This window comes from Typopeltis vanoorti, chromosome 5 (genome assembly GCF_054136105.1).
Source record: "Typopeltis vanoorti isolate ZY-2024b chromosome 5, IOZ_Tvanoo_1.0, whole genome shotgun sequence".
In the NCBI taxonomy this organism is placed as follows: Eukaryota; Metazoa; Arthropoda; class Arachnida; order Uropygi; family Thelyphonidae; genus Typopeltis; species Typopeltis vanoorti.
Window position 1 is genome coordinate 45322784 of NC_143553.1, and position 22217 is coordinate 45345000.

Consider the following 22217-nt stretch of genomic DNA (forward strand, 5'->3'; position numbering starts at 1 on the left):
AAATAGTGAGATCTTATTCCTAGGTGACCTCATTGTCCATAATTCCAACTGGCTTCACTTTTCCAACACCACTGACCAAGCTGGATGAGAGACAGAAATCTTTGCCATTAGTAATGACTTATTGCAAATCATTCATCTACCTGCACGAATTCCTGAAACCCTCTTCACTTGTCCAATACTTTGGATCTTTTGACCTCCTCTAGCTCAAGGTTTCCTTGCCCCATCTAGTAATATTCATCTGCTGCATGTATTATTCTCCAAACTTCAATAATATGTTGACTTTTTCACATTCCTCTACATAAAACTCTGCCATCTGCTTTTCAACTCTCTTTTTACTTTTTTTTAACCAGCATCTCTTTGTAACCAACTGCTCTAAATGAGTCACAAAAATTATCCTCATTGGCATGATGGCCTTCATCCCTCATCCTCCTTAGAATTCTTGTCCTCTTTCTAAGCCCTTGTTCAACAGAAAGTGTATCACAGCAGTTGAAAAAAATTCAGGTGGCTTGCATCAAGAACTCTAGCTTCATACTTTGCTTATATCAAAGCATGCAACAAATGCAAAATATTCATCTGTTGATCCAAATCTGATTTCATAAAGGCTAACAGCAGAAAACCTGTCCAAATGGAAGCCGTGCCTTCTGGTCCCTTCCTAAGGCTATTGGATGCAACTTCTGCTTGCCTGCACTTCCATGCCTCTCTCATCCTGATGGCATCCTGAACCTTTCCATTCATGATCCATTGGATGTGTGCAATGGAAAGGTTCAGCAAAACTTGTGTTGTCACTCTTGACATTTCCAGAGCTTTTGGATCATGCCTGGCATTGAGCCCTGTTAAACAAATTACCATCTTTTGGTCTACCCACCACTCTCTGTAATTGAGTTGCTAGTTTCCTCTCTGGTTGTTTACTGTGTGTCATGAGTGATGGCTTCCTCCTTCCAGCTTCACCACTCATGGAGGAGTACCTCAAGGCTCTATCCTATCACTTTCCCTTTTTCTCATGTACATAAATGATCTACTCTTAATCACCACTAATCCTCTCCACAGCTTTGCAGATGATAGTACTCTCCAGTCATATTACTCATTTGACAAACCATGCAGTGCACAAATATCCCAAGCATCATGATCATCTACAACTGGTGCCTTGAACACAGGTCTCTGTACTATCCTTAAGTGGGGTGAAGACAATCTGGTCACGTTCAGTGATACCAAAACACAGTCTTGCCTCTTCTCTCACAAAAGAAATCTCAACTCACATTTACTCAGTAATTATTCAATGTGCCTTTGTTACCTTCTCCTGTTTTTAATTATGTTCAATTTTTTTGGCATATTTCTCTTGTCTACTTTTCTTTTGCTTTTTCTTTCTTCCTTAATCTTATTTCTGTCTTCGATACTATTCCTTACCTTCTACAGTTTCTTTCCTTCTTCCATACCTTCCATGGAGATGCTGAAAGCTAAATTCATTTCAATACATGATGAAGAGAGAGAGAGAACTAGGGACCACCTCTGAAAGTTATGAAAAAATATTGTTTTTAAGGGCACATGTAGACTAGATTTTTGATTGGAGAGTGGTGAATCAGTGGATTACCAGAACTGGTTGTGAGTATGATAGTTATTGTGTGTATAATTGGTAAATGTGGGTCTCCTTCACTCTTCTGACTTCTGGCGATACCCATATAGAAATAATAATAAATCAATACATAATAATAATAAATCAATGCAGAAGTCATATTTTCTGTATAAGTAATAAAATTACATAATCATATTATTAAAATACTCTGGATTAGAGATAGCTGTAGAAAGTTTTTTTCACTTGGTTACAAAGTAAATTATACTAGACAAGAATTAATTTTCCTGTTTTAATCCTTTATCCAAAGTGCATGTCAAGAAACAAATTTCTACAACTGTCTCTAATCCAGTATTTTAAAGAGTATGGTGATATGCCATATTGCTACTTGCATACAAAAGATATGATTTCTGCATTAGTTTTGCTTTTAGTGCCTCCATGGGTGTAGCTCCCACTGATAGGATTACAGAGGCTGAAACTAGTCTAGATTTCAGACCATTCCCATAATGCATGAAATATATATACACACATGTGAGGAGAAGTGTACTCTGTGTTATTGGATCCTAGGGCAATTTGATATAAAGTCATCTTTCTCAATATACAAATAGCCTAGCTGTGAATTACTTTATTTGCTCATGCTTGAATGAAGGATTAAAACAAGAATATAATTCCTTATATAGTGTAATTTAATTTGCTGTCATGGTTGGCTGAGTGAACAGGATCTCTGTTCTTCAGTCAACAGACTGAATTTCAGTCATCTTCCACTTACGTTTTAGTGGAAGATGATATATATATATATATATATATCCTTTTTTTTTTTTTTTTTTGGTCCATGCTGCTTAATCAGTCAAGTGATTTGGAAAAGTATAGTATATTTGCTCTCTAGAACAGGATTTTCTGGATTATTTGAACTTCTTAGTCTACCCACAGGACTAAATGTATGATAAGTTGCAATCTTTTGTGGTGGAATTCACATAAAATTGCCTGGTACTTACATGATACTGAAGTAAATTCTTTGAATGATGGACATGTGCCTTAGTATATGTATCCACATATATAATGAGTGAACAAGTATATAGGATCACTTAATTAAAAAATTATATAGAAACATGAATGCTAACATAATTACAGCACATCAGATTTAGGCAAAAGTGATTTTTTTATTTTGCCCATATCAGATATGGGCAAAAGTGATTTTATATTCAGTCTGAAGGCAAGTAGTGAACTACTGAACGTCACCAGCAACTATAAGAGCTATGTCCTCTTATATCATTGAAGATCTTTGAGAAAAACATCCATCAGCCCACTTTGGCAAACAACGCACATTTAATGTATTCACTTTACAATAGATTATAACATGCTTCTGTGAATGTATTATTCCAAAATAATAGCTTTTTCTGTAGTGATAATTATTTATTGAAAAGTAATTTAATTTAATTATGTTTTTTCTAAGATGCTCTCTCTTTTACAGCATAATGTGCCAGTAATTTATTTACCCCTGCATCGTAGTCATTTGGATTATATTCTAGTGACTTTAATTTTGTATATGAATGACATACGAGCACCTTTAGTAGCTTCAGGAGACAATCTTCGCATTCCTTTTTTTGGGTATGTTATATTTTGATTTCACTATTTTAGTTAATTTATATTAGTGGTTCTCAAATAGTAACCTGATTGGTATTTTATTCGACCATTATCAATGACTAAGAATGTTGCAAGGTTATATTGACCACAAATCAATAGATTTTCTTTGTTTTGCTGCAAAGTTTTCAAGCTTAATAAATTTGATTTATTAAAATGAACAAATCTGAAAGCACACACCCGAACACAACATCACCAGAGTTAAAGATTGGTACTATCAACATAAGAAGCCTGAATGGCAAAGAAATGGAGCTAGCTGAGGAATTAGATAAGTACCAAATCGACATAATAGGGGTGACTGAAACAAAAAAGACAAAAACTGGCGAGATCTTTCTGAGCAATAAATACAAAATGTTATATTCAGGCAATGACAATCAAGGAAAAGAAGGAGTAGCCATAGTATTCAAAACCAAACATGAGGCTAATCTTCTTGAATGGCAGTCTCAAGTAGAGTGATTTGGGCAAATATCAGAATAGGGAACTGGACAACGAGACTTATTTGTGGTTATGATCCCAAAGAAGGTTCTACTAAGGTAGAAGTGGAGGAATTTTTTTGTGGCGTTAAAGAAAGCAACTGACACAATAAAAAATGAAAAGTAGGTCCTTGTTGGGGATCTAAATAGCAGTGTAGGAAATGATTGTCAGACATACAAAAATATTTTGGGAAAATTTGGAGAAAAGAGCAAAGCCAATAATAATGGCAAATACCTGTTTGATTTCTGCTCAGACATGGACTGGTTATTACTAATACCATGTTCCAACATAAAAATGTGCACAAATTCACATGAAGAGAAGAAGCAAGGAATAAGAAAAGTCTCATTGACTATGTTATTGTTGATAGTAATGTTTTCTCCCTGGTGCAGGACACCAGAGTGTACAGAGGATTTGAAATTGGAAGTGATCACTATTTAGTCTTGAGCAGGAAAAAATTGAATTTCATACTGAAAAGAATAACATATAAGAAATTTTTAAAGCGAATAAAAGTTGAGTAGCTCTCAGATGTGAACTGTAGACTAAAATACACAAAGATTATTCAAGAAAAAATGAAAGAGTTTGAGAACAGGAACCAAACCTTGGAGATTCAGTGGCAAGCCTTGAAGAAAACCCTGATTGATTCAGCCAGAGAGGCATGTGGTGAGGTTGTCTGCAAGGATAGAAAAATCAGAACTCCATGGTGGACACAGGAAGTGAAAGAGGCAGTAAAGGAAAAGAAGAAAGCATATCAAAATTCCTCGCAAATAAGTCAGCTTTTGCTCTTAGAGAATACAGAGACAAATGTAAGAGCTAAGCTATGTGTAAAACTAGCTAAACAAAAGTCATGGGAGGACTTTGGCAAGAATATAGAAAATAAATATCAAGAAGGTGGTAAGATATTCTTAAGGTTGTTGAAGAAGTTTAGAAATGGAGGAAAGAGTGCTGTAAAAGGAGTTAGAGATGATAAAGGTGACACGAAAACAGGAGAAAAAGATATCCTTGAAGTATGGTAAATTACTTTGAAAAATTGCTAAATGAAACAAGCAGTGATAGCACAGTGGTAAAAAAACACTCGACAGGCATACAGGCGGGAATACCTATCCAAACTTGAAGTAGAAAAAGCCGTCAAAGGCTTGAAATGTGGAAAGGCAGCAGGAGTAGATGATATTCTACCAGAAATGCTGAAGTATGGAGGTATAAAAGTCTTACAGTGGCTCACGCATAGTTCAGAAAGCATGGACAGAGGGACGAATTCCCAATGACTGGAGTAGAGCTCTCATAGTATCCATATATAAAAAGGGAAATAAAACTGAATGTGAGAATTAGAGGTATTTCCCTATTGAGTGTTTCTGGCAAGATCTATGCAAGTATACTTGAGAAATAGTTGAGAAGATTTGTGGAAGAAAAGCTTGGTGAAGAACAAGCTGGATTCAGGCCAAATAGAGGCTGTCAGGATCAGATCTTCACTTGACAACAAATAGTTGAAAAAGCATGGGAATATAACAAAGATCTGTATTTAAGTTTAGTCGATCTGGAAAAGGCATATGACAAGGTGCCAAGAGAGAAGCTATTCAATACGCTACAGTTATATGGTGTCAATGGGGCATTATATCAAGCAATACTTAGTCTGTATTCGAGTTGTAAGTCGGCAGTTAGAAGTGAAGGAAGTACAGGAAAATGGTTTAATGTTAAATCTGGTGTGAGACAAGGATGTACATTATCCCTTCTGTTATTCATTATCTATGTGGATCACATTATGAAGGAAAGTGGTATTATACATGATATCAGAATTGGAGATGTCAATGTCAGCTCTTTGCTTTATGCAGATGATGTTATACTTCTAAATAAATCCGCTACAAGTTTGCAAGATTCCTTGACTAACTTGAATAACTGTTGTAATAGATATGGTATGAAGGTCAGCATTAAAAAGACAAAGACGATGAAAATAGGTATAATTGTTGAAAATGTCAACTGTGTTGTGAACAGGGAACCTGTGGAACAAGTAAAACATTTCAGCTACTTAGGCACGATTTTTACTGAAGATGGTAAATTAAAGATTGAAATAGACAACAGAATCAACAAAGCTGGTATGGTAGGAAGTCAATTGAATAAATTCATATGGAATAAGAAAGAAATTAGTCGGAACACTAAATTAGCTGTATACAAGACAGTGTTCAAACCAGTTTTAACTTATGGATCTGAGACGTGGGTCAGAAGTAAAACACTTAACCAAAGACTAGAGACCGCAGATATGAGTCCTGAGAAAGATTATAGGCATGAACAGATGGCATCAATGGCAATATCATATTAATAATGAGGATATTAGGAAAGAACTTGACATTGTCGACATCCAGGAATGTGTTAGCAGAGCTAATCTCAGGTGGTATGATCACTTAAGCAGAATGGCGAGGAAAGATTAGCAAAACAAGTGTTCTCCTCCAGGTTGGCAGGAAAACGACCCAGAGGATGACCAAGATATAGGTGGATTGATACGGTACAAAGTGCCTTAGATGATAGAAATATAAGATCTGATAATGATAATATTGGAGTCTTGACAAGTAACAGACTTGGAAGAAAATTGTAGATAGGAAGTTAGTAATGATATAAATTTTTCATGTAGTAGTATCATATCCTGTACACCCCTTTAGCAAAATGCAAAGTATCATGGTGTATCCATACCCCTTGTCTAGTTCAGTAGTAACTTTGTTATAGAATGTGCGCAAGCTGCTAAAACATGATCTTCCCTTAGTAAATCCATGTTGCTTATTGTAAAGTAGAGATTCACTGTTAACCCTTTTCTGAAGGTGAGCCCTAACCAATTTTTCCAAAATCTTCACCACCACTCCTGAGATACTAATTGGTCAATAGTTAGATAAATCAGTCTTTGCATCACCCTTTATGCAATGGAATTACCATATATTCTTTCTATTCCTGTGTAATCTTCCCTGTTCTAAGACTCATATTAAACAGCCCAGTCAAAGGAATAGCCTGTTCAGCTGAACACTCTTTTAGCATACGTGCTGATATTCCATCAGTCCCTATTGCTGAATTCTTATTGAGTTTGTGCAACAGCTCATACACCTGAATTTCTTCATCCAGTGAAGAGGTAACAGTGAGCTCAATGTTGTGTACACAGGTTGACAGCTTTTAAGAAAATGGGCACTCATTAATTGAACAACCTCTTCTGCATCTGTAACCATTTGACTCCATTTGCATTTAGAAAAGTTATTCTTTCATATTCATTATTTCTTTTACTTGCAACATATCGATAGAATTCTTGTGGGTTGCGTTTAGCAAGCAGAGCCAGTTTGTTTTCATACTCAGACTTTGTTTTCCGTACAACAGTTGTGACTATTCTAGCCTGCTGTTTATAATTTTCATAATGTACATCATCCTTATGCACACGGTATTCCTTCCACATCATCCTTTTCTTACGAATCTCTTGTTTAATAAGATTACACATCCATTTGACTTCTACCTTATTTATTCTTCAAACTCTCAGGACACACTCTAATATTGCATCATTGAAGTGTTATTTAAATGCTTTCCATGCACTGTTGATATTCTTCCCATCCATTAACTGATTCCATTCCACTGAACTCTCTATACTCCTCAGTTGGTCATAATTTCCTGCTTTGTAATTCAGCATGTAACCTTTTCTGAATGGAACATTCATAAGCTTAGTCACTCCCCAAGTAATCACTGTCACCAACTGGAGGCAGAATATTTACATCTTTAACTGAAACACTCTTTGACACTATAATCAACTCTGACACTCTTTGACCTTGAGTTCCTTCTGTCACATGCTGCTTGAGGAAGTTGTCCTACAACAGATCAATAAATGCATTTTCCTTTTTCTCATGAGATTCTACTGCTACTAAATCAATATTTGGATAATTAAAGTTTCCCGTTATGATAACTCATTTCATGCTAATCTATTTGGTGATGCACTTCATCATTTGTTTTATTTTTTTAAATAACAGTATCAGAGTTGCATTTTTCCAGTTTTTTGGTAAATTTCCCTCCTCTAGTCATAGATTTAGTAAGTTTGTGACATGGTGAATTATATTGTTTCCTCCCCATTTATATATAATTAACATAAATTAATTAAATCACATAAAATTAATTAACTCACATAATTAATTTTATGTGAATTAGGTCTTCACCAGGACATTTGGCATTTTTCATTTGTTTTAATGCTTTTTTATTTCATCTGAAGTGAATGGGGGAGATGAATTCTATATGCGATGGAGAAGAGTTATTTATATTTGATTTATATATTGAAGGATCACTATAGAGTTCTTTATAAAAATTCTTCTAGCCTGCTTAGGATTTGTTCTTGGTTCCTTAGTTCCATTCTTATATTTTATATAGTTCCATTCTTATATTTTATTGCAGTTATTTGACTTTTGCCAACTGATGAATGTTTTCTTAGTATTTTCATATTTTTATTATTTTCAATTGTTTCTTTTATTTTTTTAGTGTTATAAGATCTTATTTCATTTCTCATCTTTTTCCTTATTGTTTTGCATAGTTCTGCATATTCTATTTTAGAAATTAAGTTTTTGTCTTGTTTCATATTTCATCCCTTTTTTAGTAGTTGTAAGGCTTCCTCTGAAAGTTTATGGTCTTTTTGTTTTTGTTGCTTTTGAATTTGTTGGCTCCTGAGGTTATTACTTCCATTAGGTTTCTGCTTATTTTATTTGTCTTCTTCTGGCCACTAGAGGGCTACATGGTGTGTAGTATTTGTAGAGAGCTTCTGAAAAGATTAGTGTTATTTTGAGTAAAAATTGCAATATTGCTTGAATCTTATGTAGTATTGTTTACTTTTGGTAACTTAGTGTGTTTGTGGGATTTTTGTGTGTTTTCTGCATTATTTAATTAGTATTTTGATAAGATATGATAGATAGCATGCACATGGCACCGATGAGAAGAAAAACAATGCCGTACAAATCGCTATCTTTGTTCAAAAATTTTAACATAAGGGAGTTTGTTCAGTGTAATGTCTGCGAGATGTATGCTTTGTGGAGAGTGGTTGGAGTTTGGTTCGATAATGATAGTGGAGTGAATGTGTGCCGAAAGTGAGGATTTGAAGTGTGTCTCAGGTCATGAGATTGATGTTGATGTTGAAAGTCAGAATGTAGAAAATAGTGATAATGATAGGAATTTGCAATGTAGTACCAGATAGCTTTGAGAGCAGTGTTGAAAGTGAGAATGAAGATAAAAATACAGAGCAAGAGAATGGTTTAACAGATTAAAAAAATGAACAGTTAGTTTCAATGAATGAGATCGCACAGTTGCGCGGAGTGATACATAGGGCAAAGCGGCAGCTTGAGCATTTGCAAAATTGTTTACCGAGCGCATCAGCTAATAAAAGGCAAATGTATGATAAAAGAAATAAGAGTATGATCGGGAGTGTAAGAAAAATGAAGGAGCGAGTGTTGTACGGTGATTCTTTAATAAGAGGTGTAATAGATGAGAGTTTGTTAAAATCGTACTTACCGGGTGCGAAAATTAAGGATGTAAGTGAGTCTATCAGAGTGCAAAAGCAGAGGGTGAAAGAAATAATAGTAGTGGCAGAAACAAATGATTTAGGGAGGAATTACTAGAGGTAGCAAAAGAAAAGAGTGAGAGAGTTAAGAGTGTCTGTTGCCATAGTATGACAGATAAGAGATGAGAAGGTTAATTGCAAATGACTCTATGTGCAGGTTATGCAGGAGGAGTGGTGTGGAGTTTGTGAATGTGTGGAGTGAGTTTGATGGGCGAAAGGATTTAAATAAGATGGATGGTTTGCATCTGAATGGATTTGGTGTGCGGAGACTGGAAAAAATGTTGTTGAATGAAGTGGATGTGCAGAATCAGGGAAACTAGAGTTATTAAGGGGGAGGAAGTGGATATGCAGACTTTAAGGAGGCAGTTGAGTTTATGAATGTGTATAATATGCCTGAGTAAGTACGAAGACAACAAATCAGAATGGGATAGTTAGTATAAGGATAGGGGTGGGACTAACAGGCTTCTGCATTTCATGTATACTAATGCCAGGAGTATTAGGAACTAGAAGGATGAATTTTTGGCCTTGGTTGGCTTTTCCAGGCCACAGGTTATTAAGAGGGGTGATATGATTGAAACATTCAAATTACTGAAGGGTTTCTATAAGATTAATGCAGAAAAATTTTTGAGAACAGGACTGGTGGTGGGAGGACTCAGGGCCATCCATGGAAACTGGGCAAGAGTGTGGTTAGCAAGGGTGTTAGAGCTAGGTTTTTTTACTTGGAGAGTAGTAAATGAGTGGAATAAGCTCCCAGAGTCTGTTGTGGGTGCCATGACTGTGAATGAGTTCAAGGCAAAGTATGAGATACTGTGTGAATGTTGAATGGTTGTTCTTGGCATGATGTTAGGGCCTCCCTCGATGAGTCTAAGGACTCCTTGGAGTTGCCCGTAATAATAATAATATTTATTAAGTTCAGTTTTTGATTAAGTTTTTCTTCGTAATCCTTCTTCTTGTTTTCAATAATTTTAAGTCAGAACTTCTTGTTTTTTTTGTTGTTTAGCCATTTTATTCTTTCCAATTTGTGGTTTATCTTAATTTTGGCTCTCGCCAGTCAGTGGTCGTTCCTGTTTTTGCTTGTTTTATTACTGAGGTATCTTGAACTATTTCTTTATTATGACACAGTATATAATCTATTTCATTTTTTATTTCTCCATTTGGACTTCTCCATGTCCATTTTCTTTTGAGGACTTTCTTAAAAAATTTATTCATAATGTAAAGCTTGTTACTGATAGAGAATTCTGCAAGAGCCATTCCTGAGTTGCTGCTTGTACCACATATGTATTGTCCTATTGTGTCTATTTGGTAAATGGGATGACCTACTTTGGCATTAAAATCGCCCATTACTATAGTAACGTTTTGATTGCTGTTTCTTTTTTTGTCTAGGGTGTGCTGCAGTGAGTCATAAAATGCTTCTATCTTTTCATCAGTGTGGGATGAGGTGGGAGCATATATTTGGATGATCCTGATTTTAAGTTTGGAGTTTATTTTAAGTGTGATTTCTATTATTCTTTCATCTGTATAATTAAATTCTATAAGGTGTGCACTTGTTTTCTTAATTAGAAATCCAACTCCATATTGTCTTACCAATACTCTTTCTTTGTAGCTTCTTATGCCATGGCACTTCTCCTAGCTGCTACATAAGGTTGTCAATAATTGCCAGCTTTGTAGTTCCACATAAACCCTTTTCTGACTGAGAATTACACATTATCAGCAACCTCCCTGCATGGTCACTTTCTCTGATCGGAAGTAGAGCTGGACAGATATTCTGATGCTGTTGTCAGATCTAGCACTCTCTCAAATGCTTGGTTTACATTTACATGTTGTTTCAGGTAGTTATCCTTTAATAACTGTAACTTTTTTGCTTAGTAACTGTTTTTTTGTATAAATTCCATTTCCTTCTTGCCAAATGCTCTTTCCTCTGTTCAATCTATATCTCCATAGTTGAAGTCTCGTGATAATTGCTCAGCCTGCTCTCATTGTGCTAATCTGCCAATGCATGTCATCCACATGTTCTCTAACTTTGAATCCCCAGATCTATAGCAGCAGCTAAAATATATTTTGTCCTATTGGTCTCTATCTTACACTAGATAGCCTCAAATGAACCATCTTCCTCAGGTCTAAAAATCTTCCTTAACTTCTGTTTTGTTGGTTGAAGTTCTTTAGTTATATATTTCAGGTCATGATGGAAACCAATACTTAAAGAAATTTTTATATTTGTATACTTTAACTAATAATAAACGGTGTGTGTGTTGGTACTGGAATGAAAATGACTCTCTGTAGTGACCCCCCCCCCCCATGCTCTCCAATGAACATCACATTCACCAACCCCAAAACAGCATTCTTTCTCTACATACATACAAACTGCATGGCTGCAATTCAAACAAAGTACAGAAGAAGATTTATTCTAACACTAAATGTAGTGTGAACATGTTCGATTATTTTTTGTGGGATGGCCATTGTAAGTATAAGTGCTCTTAAGTCACTTATGTTTTAAGTCAAGGACTGACTATATATCTTCATATTTTATTTATATATGATTATTATTAACTCAAATACACAAATTACTATATTGGCTTTAAATAATTTCTTTGTGCAGTTCTTTATTAAGAGGACTTGGTGCTTTCTTCATCAAAAGGAAACTTGATCCTCGAAAAGGCAGAAAGGATTATGTGTACAGAGCAATTTTGCACACAGTAAGTTCATATAAAATATTTGCATATGAATCTTTTTTTTCTCTGTTTCAGTATTATCTAGAAAAATTCCTTTAATGTTGTGTGTGTGTGTGTGTGTGTGTGTGTGTGTGTGTGTGTGTGTGTGTGTGTGTGTGTGTGTTGCAGATTTTTGAAACATTGTGCAAGCAAGTGCATGGTTTCCCCTTTTAATTGTCATTACAAAATATTTTATAATTACTGAACTTTTTTTTTTTGTATTACTCAAATTTTTTTTTATACTGATACATTGTTCCAAGAACTGTAGCATTAGATCATTATCTGAAAACTAAATATTAAATATAATAAACTGTTAATATTAATTTATCATCTTTCTCTTTTCAGTATATGGCAGAAAGTTTAAAAGCTGGTCATAGTTTAGAATTCTTTATAGAAGGAGGTCGATCACGTAGTGGTAAAGCATGCCTTCCCAAAGCTGGTCTGTTGTCTGTTGTGGTGGATACATTATTAGAAGGTTGGTGATAGTTTTAGGACTAGAGTAATAATTATGATAACTGTGATAACAATTATGCATCTATAATACATTTGGAAGAACACTTAGATGTACACCCTTCATTTGGAAAAGATTGTTTGTTTGCTGTTGTGATGGGAAGAATCTTAATATGGGCTTTTCATTGAAGTTGGCCAATTGCTCATGGAGGCATCCTTCCCCTACCCAAAACTTGGCTTTTTTCCCTTTCTTCAAAAGAGGCAAATCATCCAGAGAATGTACATGATTAATAGTTTATTGATGACATATAATGACAGCTAGTCTAATGTTGTAACACATATGGATTGTTTAATATGGATGGTAGAGAGTGACCACCTGTGATGGGACTTGGAGGTAACATGTTAATTATATGCAAAATTAAATGTCACATAGATCCAGTTGACTCAACTATTGCAAACTTGTGTGGACGATAGAAATAGTTTATTACAGTGCAGCTTGTTATAGTGAATTTTCTTTAGAATATCATTGTTTGTGGGGTTTCTGTTGAAACTTATCAGTAATTTGTCAGAGCAAGTTTGTTCTGATAGTGTTTACTGTAATAAGAGTTGGACTGTATACTCAGTGTCTCTTTTGTGCTTCTGCTACAGCTATGAATAGTTCTCATCTAAACTTGCATTTGTAATTTTGCCATGCTCCTCAACATTTGTTAATACACAAATAAACGCTGTTATAGAAAATTCACTTGTTCATTATTTAAAAAAAAAAATTCCAGGTGAAGACTAACAATGATTTGTTACAGAAATTCATTTTAGCAAATCTTTTGCTATAACAGGCTATGTATTTGATCTGTGTGTTTGCTTTACTAACTGTCAACTATATGTCATTTTCAGGAGCACATTTACATCATAATTTACACTAGTTATATATATTCACATATTATATTAGTATAGCAAGCAAAGCCAGCATTAATTTTAATACAACTTTCACATTCCATTCTTTGAGCATTAAAAATCATAACAGAGCAAATCATCAAGTCCAGAAATATCTTGCTTAAGGTTCTGTGAGATAATTAAATTTAGATCACCTTGTTATGTTATCTTAATTATTCTCACATGGAAATTATTATTTGTGACAGAAGTGATTCTCATAGGCAGTACTAATATATTGATATTTTAAGTTAATACTGGCAACAGTATATTAGCACAACATAAACTGTGAAGTTTATTTTAATAAAATAGATAGAAACAATGTTTATTAGAATACTAAGTTTTTAATTAAAGATTTAAATGCTAATATTTCCCTGATATAACATAAGCATCATCGAAGCGAACGCAGTGACAAACAAATTGTTACAAATACAGAATATTACAACTAAGTAGTTCAGAAATATAGTGGAAAAAGTTAGAACTAAAGTCCTAGTGAGTGACTTATGGAGATAGAGGTAGCTTGTGGGCTGCACATGGTCTTAGAGTTAATCCTTAAATTTTAATTATAGATTAGGAGAATGCTTTGTTGACACTACTGAACTCTAAAAATAGGCTTTTGGGTTCGTAATAGCTTCATACCATAGGTATTATTTCTAGGAAAATTCCCAAGAATACATACAAAACCACCTACAAATACATTTTCAAACACACTCACTATAAGCTGGTAAATTGGCAACACTTCTAAAACCTACAAAATCTCACACATGCAAAGAAATATTAGAACACCACAACGTAGTTTACAAATTTCCTTGCCAAAAATACTGTGATGTCACCTACACAGGTTCTACTGTCAGGTCTTTATGGGCAAGACTACAAGAACACTTTCATGACTGTAACATCCATATTCTCGAAAATTTAAACAATAAAAAACGCAAAAAGAAAAACAGAATACAAAGTACAAGGAAAACAGAAATAGCAGTCCACGCCCTTGAATAGAAATATACCCTGCAAATCGACAAGGCCATAATATTAGACATACAAGATAATGAAACAAAGCAGGTGGCATCTGTGAGTAAGTTACTATAAACTAGTGCTCCAGCATTTTATTGCTACTGCAAGAGTTTTCCATTCAAATTAAATGCCAAAAGGAAATCTTAACAGCAGGTACCAAGAAGCACATAACCTCAGCACAAGCTGTAAGTACTTTTAGTGCATTAAACTAGTTATATTATGATCTAAAAATCGGCCACGTGCAAGTGCCCACTATGCCTACCGTACGAAGCGAAGATGGCAACAACAAAAGCCAACAATGGACAAGCACCCCGTTTCTCGCCAACATAGCGCCTCCAATTGCTGACAAACCCACAAATTGCCGCAGCTGCAAAATCAATATCAGCTATAAAAAAAAAAGTATAATGTGCAGGTTCTGCTGCCACTGGTTACATGCTTCCTGCGCAAAATGGATGAAATGGCACACAAGATATATATATATTGACCTTAACCAGCCCTATTTCTGTTTGCTGTGCCTCCCATCTGTAGGCAAATGAATAGAAAGCCTCGAACAACACATCAGTGTTATGAACGAAACTCTTTCCTCCAAAATACACAAACTAGAAACCAAGCTCGAATCAACCGACAATCTGTGATGCAATGCAAGTTCATCCCTCCCCACATATGAACTCTGTGAAATAATTGCATCAACGGTGCATGACTTGATGGAGGCCAAAATCAAAAAATTCAACGCCATCATTTTGAACTTTCCAAAAGAAAACGGAAAAGCACTAAAAGAAGACCACAAACTAGCTGAAGAATTGGACATCGACGTTAAAAATATCATTAGATGCCACTGTTTCAGACCAATATACAAAAGCAAGGGTGGAACAAACTTTCCGACAAGCACATCAAAGCTAATAGCAGCGATCAAAAACAAGTTCAAAGACACTTGTCCCCAGTTGTGCATGCGTGCTTGACCAGGTTTATCATTTGCACAAAGGGAACAAGGATGGCATCTTCGAAGACAACTTTCAGAAAAAACATGAAAATGGTGACTACAGTTGGACCATCAACTACAAACAAGTTAAATTGGTACAAAAACCAAGTGATGCCACTAGCAGCCAGCATGGTGACCAATATGCAGGCACTGCATAGGAAACGTGCAGGACCCCTGCAGTCAAAAATATGACTCACAAAACCCTACAAATCCACTTTACCAACATCCATGGCCTAAACTCCAACCTTAATAGTGTCCACTACCACTTGCAGTCTACCAAATCCCACCTACTCTTTCTGGCAGAAACTCAGATCTCACCTCCCTCCAGCACTATTCATCTGAATCTTCCAAACTACACACTCTTTACTCCTTTCGACCTGTGCATACATCTGCTCCGACATACCTTGCCAGAGAGCACCCAACCTAGAATCGCCTAACTTTGATCTTCTCTGGATGAAAATATCCCAACTCAGTCAAATTCATATGCTGTCTCTATTGCTCTCCAAATGTAACCAACCACTCTGAGCTCTTTAATTTCTTTTCCCTAAAAATTGACTTTTTCCAGTCCCACTTTCCCAACAGTGAAATCATCCTCTTAGGAGATTTTAAAGTCCACAATACCAACTGGCTTTTCTCCTCCAGCTGTACAGATCTTGCAGGCAGAGATGCTGAAACATTCGCCATCACTAATGACCTTACACAACTCGTTCAGATGCCAACCAGAATATCTGATAACCCAAACCACTCTCCAAACACTCTAGACCTCTTCCTGACAATGACCCTTTCAAATACACAGTGAAAGTAGAGGGCCAGCTAGGCAATTCTGATCACAACCTAGTGCTCATCTCCTCCCCCATGCAACAATACTTACACAGCCACTCCCATACAAGAGTAGTTTGACATTATAACAATGCCAAGTGGGACAGCCTAAGCAACTTCTATGCCTCTTTCCCATGGTTAGACTGCTGCTTCCGACCTTCCAACCCAAACACATGCACTGAACCAATAACCAAAGTAATCCTCACTGGCATGGAATCATACATTCCCCACAGTACTCTGACCTGCTATTCCCAACTAAACCCTGGTTTTCCAAAAGATATGCCAAGGCAGTATAAATAAAAAATCAAGCATACCATCACTGGCTCAGATCAAGAATCCCATCCTCCTTTAGAGCTTATACTCAAGCCCTAAATAAATGCAAAAAAACAATCAATGCTTCTAAAACAGAGTTCGAAAGAGCAAAAAGCAGGAAATTAGCAGCCTGTCCAAATGGCAGCTGAGCCTTTGGTCTCTTGCCAAAGCAATCGGCCATAACTTCTGCCCAACACTATTCCCACCTCTATCATATCCAATTGGCTCCATTGCATCATCTCCTACAAATAAGGCTAATCTCCTGGCCTCACACTTTTGCCTCCAATGCATGCACAATTGACAATGGAAAATGTCCCCCAGCCATTCCAGATGCCCAATATACAATGCCCCCCATATCCTTTTGCCAGAAAGAGATCAGCAAAACACTGTCTAAATTAGACAAAGTCTCCTGGCCATGATGGCATTCCTCCAGTTGTCCTGAAGGTTTGCGCACCAGAGCTGTCTCCTGTCCTATGTCGCTTATATCATCATCAAATTCCTGCCATGTATCCTCAATGGGTGTACAGGATATGATAGTACTAAATGGAAAATTTACATCATTACTAACTTCCTATCTACAAATTTCCTCCAAATCAGTCTGTTACATATCAAGACTCCAACATTATCAGATCTTATATTTCTATCGTCTAAGGCACTTTGTACCATATTAATCCACCTGTATCTTGGTCTTCCTCTGGTTCATTTTCCTGCCAACCTGGCAGAAAACATTTCTTTTGCTAATCTTTCCTCGCCCATTCTGTTTAAGTGACCATACCACCTGAGATTAGCTCTGCTAACGCATTCAATATCAAGTTCTTTCCTAATATCCTCGTTTTTAATATGATATTGTCATTGATGCCATCTGTTCACGCCTATTATCTTTCTCAGGACTCTCATATCTGCGGTCTCTAGTCTTTGGTCAAGTGTTTTACTTCTGATCCAGCTCTCAGATCCATAAGTTAAAACTGGTTTGAACACTGTCTTGTATACAGCTAATTTAGTGTTCCGACTAATTTCTCTCTTATTCCATATGAATTTATTCAATTGACTTCCCACCATACCAGCTTTGCTGATTCTGTTGTCTAATTCTATATTTAATTTACCATCTTCAGTAAAAATCGTGCCTAAGTAGCTGAAATGTTTTACTTGTTCCACAGGTTCTCCATTCACAACACAGTTGACATTTTCAATGATTCTGCCTATTTTCATTGTCATTGTCTTTTTATTGCTGACCTTCATATTATATCTATTACAACAGTTATTCAGTTTAGTCAGGGAATCTTGCAGACTTGTAGCGGATTTATTTAGAAGTATAACATCATCTGCATTAAGAAAAGAGCTGACATTAACATCTCCAATTTTGATATCATGTTTAATACCACTTTCCTTCATAATGTGATCCATATAGATAATGAATAACAGAGGGGATAATGTACAACCTTGTCTCACAACAGATTTACCATTAAACAAATTTCCTGTACTTCTTTCAATTCTAACTGCTGACTTGAACTCAAATAAAGACTAAGTATTGCTTGATATAATGCCCCATTGACACCATATAACTGCAGTGTATTGAATAGCTTCTCTCTTGGCACCTTGTCATATGCCTCTTCCAAATCGACAAAACTTAAATACAGATCTTTGTTATATTCCTATGCTTTCTCGACTATTTGTCGTAAAGTGAAGATCTGATCCTGACAGCCTCCATTTGGCCTGAATCCAGCTTGTTCTTCACCAAGCTTTTCTTCCACAATTCTTCTCAACTGTTTCTCAAGTATACTGGCATAAATCTTGCCAGGAACACTCGGTAGGCAAATACCTCTGTAATTCTCACTTTTAGTTTTATATCCCTTTTTATATATGGGTACTATGAGAGCTCTACCCTAGTCATCGGGAATTCGCCCCTCTGTCCAGGCCTTCTGAACTATGCAGTGAAGCCCCTGTAAGACTTTTATACCACCATACTTCAGCATTTCTGGTCGAATATCATCTACTCCTGCTGCCTTTTCACATTTCAAGCCTTTGATGGCTTTTTTTCTACTTCAAATATGGATATGTATTCTTGACTGTATGCCTGTTGAGTGTTTTTTACCACTGTGCTATCACTGCTTATTTCATTTAGCAATTTTTCGAAGTAATTACTTCATGGATATCTTTTTCTCCTGTTTTCATATCACCTTTATCATTTTACAGCACTCTTTCCTCCATTTCTAAGCTTCTTCAACAACCTTCAGAATATTTTGCCACCTTCTTGATATTTATTTTCTATGTTCTTGCCAAAGTCCTTCAATGACTTTTGTTTAGCTAGTTTTACACACTGTTTAGCTTTCTTACATTTGTCTCTGTATTCTCTAAGAGCACAAGCTGGCTTATTTGCCAGGAACTTTTGATATGCTTTCTTCTTTAACTTCCTGTGTCCTCCATGGAGTTCTGATTTTTCTATCCTTCCAGACAACCTCACCACATGCTTCTCTGGCTGAATCAATCAGGGTTTTCTTCAAGGCTTGCCACTGAATCTCCAAGGTTTACTTCCTGTTCTCAAACTCTTTCATTTTCTTTTCAATAATCTTTGTGTATTTTAGTCTACAGTTCACATCTGAGAGCTGCTAAACTTTTATTCGCTTTAAAACTTTCTTACATGTTATTCTTTTCAATATGAAATTCAATTTTATCCTGCTCAACACTAAATAGTGATCACTTCCAATTTCAAATCCTCTGTACACTCTGGTGTCCTGCACCAGGGAGAAAACATCACTATCAACAATAACATAGTCAATAAGACTTTTCTCATTCCTTGCCTCTTCTCTTCATGTGAATTTGTGCACATTTTTATGTTGGGACATGGTGTTAGTAATAAGCAGTCCATGTCCTGAGCAGAAATCCAACAGGTATTTGCCATTATTATTAGCTTTGCTCTTTTCTCCAAATTTTCCCAAAATATTTTTGTATGTCTGACAATCATTTCCTGCGCTGCTCTTTAGATCCCCAACAAGGACCTACTTTTCATTTTTCATTGTGTCAGTTGCTTTCTTTAAAGCCACAAAAAAATTTCTCCACTTCTACCTTAGTAGAACCTTCTATGGGACCATAACCACAAATAAGTCTCATTGTCCATTTCCCCATTCTGATATTTGCCCACATCACTCTACTTGAGACTGCCATTCAAGAAGATTAGCCTCATGTTTAGCGTTGAATACTATGGCTACTCCTTCTTTTCCTTGATTGTCATTGCCTGAATATAACATTTTGTATTTATTGCTCAGAAAGATCTCACCAGTTTTTGTCTTTTTTGTTTGTAACCCCTATTATGTCGATCTGGTACTTATCTAATTCCTCCGCTAGCTCCATTTCTTTGCCATTCATGCTTCTTATGTTGATAGCACCGATCTTTAACTCTGGTGATGTTGAGTTGGGGTGTGTTTTCAGATTTGTTCCAGTAACTGACTTTTTGCTGCCACCCTGGTTCCCTGGCGAAAACAACGGGGGCCTTGTTTAACCAGGCGATGCCTCAGCTGGCATGAAATTTTGTCATATTGTACCGTCATTTTGTATTTTTGTTTACTCTGATAAGATTACAATTTGGTCCACTAATTCCCAAATTGCCAGCCCATCCTCGTTCGTTTGGTATCCAGGTAGATACCCAACAGGGTGCACCATGAGAAGGTGAAGATTGGACAATAGGTCAGGAGCCCTGGTCGGTTCTCCACATTCCTTTAAAGGCTATATGAAGGTCTCCTCTCAGTTATACAGCTTTGATCCTTGAGCACCTCATGTCGCTTATATATATTGTCTTACTCCACTGCTATCTATCCTACAGCCTGAAAATTGCCCTATAAGGGTGACAAGTCACTGCCATCCAACTACCACCCCATCTCGCTCACCTCAGTCCTCTCTAAAGTAATGGAAAAAATCATCAACTCTCAACTCCTACACTACCTTGAATCTACCTATCTAATAAACGACTGCCAGTATGGATTTTGTCATTGCCAATCAACAGGAGATTTGCTCACACATGTCACCCATCTCTGGTCAACTGCCATGGAGAAGTTTGACGAATCTCAAGCACTTGGACTCGATATTTCCAAGGCATTTGAACGGGTCTAGCACAAGGGCTTACTAATCAAGCTGCCATCGTTTGGTCTATCTCAAGACCTCTGTAATAATTGGATTGCCAGTTATCTGTCTGGATGCTCGCTATGTGTGGTGGTGTATGGCTCCTTATCCTCTCACCATTCAACTAATGCTGGGGTTCCTCAAGGTTCTGTCCTCTCACCAACCCTCTTCCTACTATATATCAATGACCTACTTTAGCTCACCTCCAACCTAATACACAGTTTTGCAGATGACAGCACACTCCTCCCTTTCTTTTGATAAACCTTACTTCACACAACTCGCCTCAATCTACAGATCAGCAACCACCACTGCCCTTAATTCAGACCTCCAAGCCATCCTCCAATGGGGTTCAGATAACGTAGTCAATTTCAATGCTAATAAAACCCAGTACTGTCTCATTTCTCATTAAAAAAAAAAGAAGAAAAAAAAAAGAACCAGTATTATTTTTGACAATACACAAATTTCCAGACAATCTGAGATTTCTCTTCTTGGAATTACCCTGACATCAAGCCTCTCCTGGCATAAGCACATAACAACCATTACATCCTCAGCTTCAAAAAAACTGGAATTTCTCTTTTGCTCAAGACGTTACTTCACCCCCGAACAGCTATTAACCTTTTACAAATCACAAATCCATTAAACCATTGAATACTGCTCCCACATATCGGGTGGGGCCCCCAAAAGCTCCTTCAAATTGCTCAACTCCATACAGAGGAGAGCAATCAGATGTATTAATGACCCATCTCTTACCAACTCCCCCCCCCCTCCCCCACTTTCACACAGACGATTGGTCTCTGCACTATGTGTCTTCTAGAAATATTTCCATGGAAAATGTTCATCCAAAATAACATCAATAATTCCCCCACTTAGTACTAAGCTCATTGGAACACGTGCAGCTACTGCTCAACATTCTTACACGGTGCACCTTGAAACCCACAGAACAAATTTCTTCTCCTCCTTTGTCCCTGCAACTGCTATACTATGGAACAGTCTTGATGTGTTCTTGATGTGTTGATGTGTTCCCCTTGATGTGTTCCCTAGGGAATACAATCTACAGTCATTTGAATCTAATGTGAACAAATACCTTCTTTCCCAACCCTTACAAGGTAAAAAAAAAAAAATCTTCAAATCTCGGAAACGATAGCCATAAAATGTGACAAACACTTGGTAAACATCCACCGACCCTACATAATCTCCGAGAGATGGAAGCTCCATGACATAAAAATTAGGTCACAACTCCAACCAATGGGAGATAACTCAAAAAGTGAGCAACCAAAGACCGAAACACCACTTCCCTCATGAGTTCAGAAGGTGATGCATTGTCGATATGGCTCACACTCTGTTACTCCCACACCTAAAAACCTTTTCCCATCAATTCTTTCTCTTCCCCAAAAATTGTTTTCTATTTTCAGATCCTTCTCTCATCCTCCCTCAAAAAGCACTCTACCTATCCTTAATAATACACATATAAAAAACCTGGGTTTTTTCAAATAATTCCCCCACATTGCCTTACTCGTACTTTCCACAACCCCCTCCCTTCAGCAGATGAATGCATATTGCCAGGATAAGGAGACAGCCAACAACATCCAAAAACGGTATGCCCGAATTTTCCTTCTATCTTATTCTTCATATATTTTTATAACACATCAGTAATGCTCTAAGATT

General features: G+C 36.5%; 1 protein-coding gene across 3 annotated transcripts in view; it reads left to right on the top strand.

The window, feature by feature from the left end:
• The window catches only part of LOC150106351 (glycerol-3-phosphate acyltransferase 1, mitochondrial-like), a 318076-nt gene that overhangs the window by 174357 nt on the left and 121502 nt on the right, over positions 1-22217 (top strand). For all 3 annotated transcript variants that reach the window (XM_090393091.1, XM_090393090.1, XM_090393089.1), the window contains 3 exons: positions 3039-3175; positions 11830-11926; positions 12287-12416. In XM_090393091.1, the coding sequence (XP_090249217.1) occupies positions 3039-3175; positions 11830-11926; positions 12287-12416 (364 nt within the window). The remainder of the gene's footprint in view (positions 1-3038; positions 3176-11829; positions 11927-12286; positions 12417-22217) is intronic.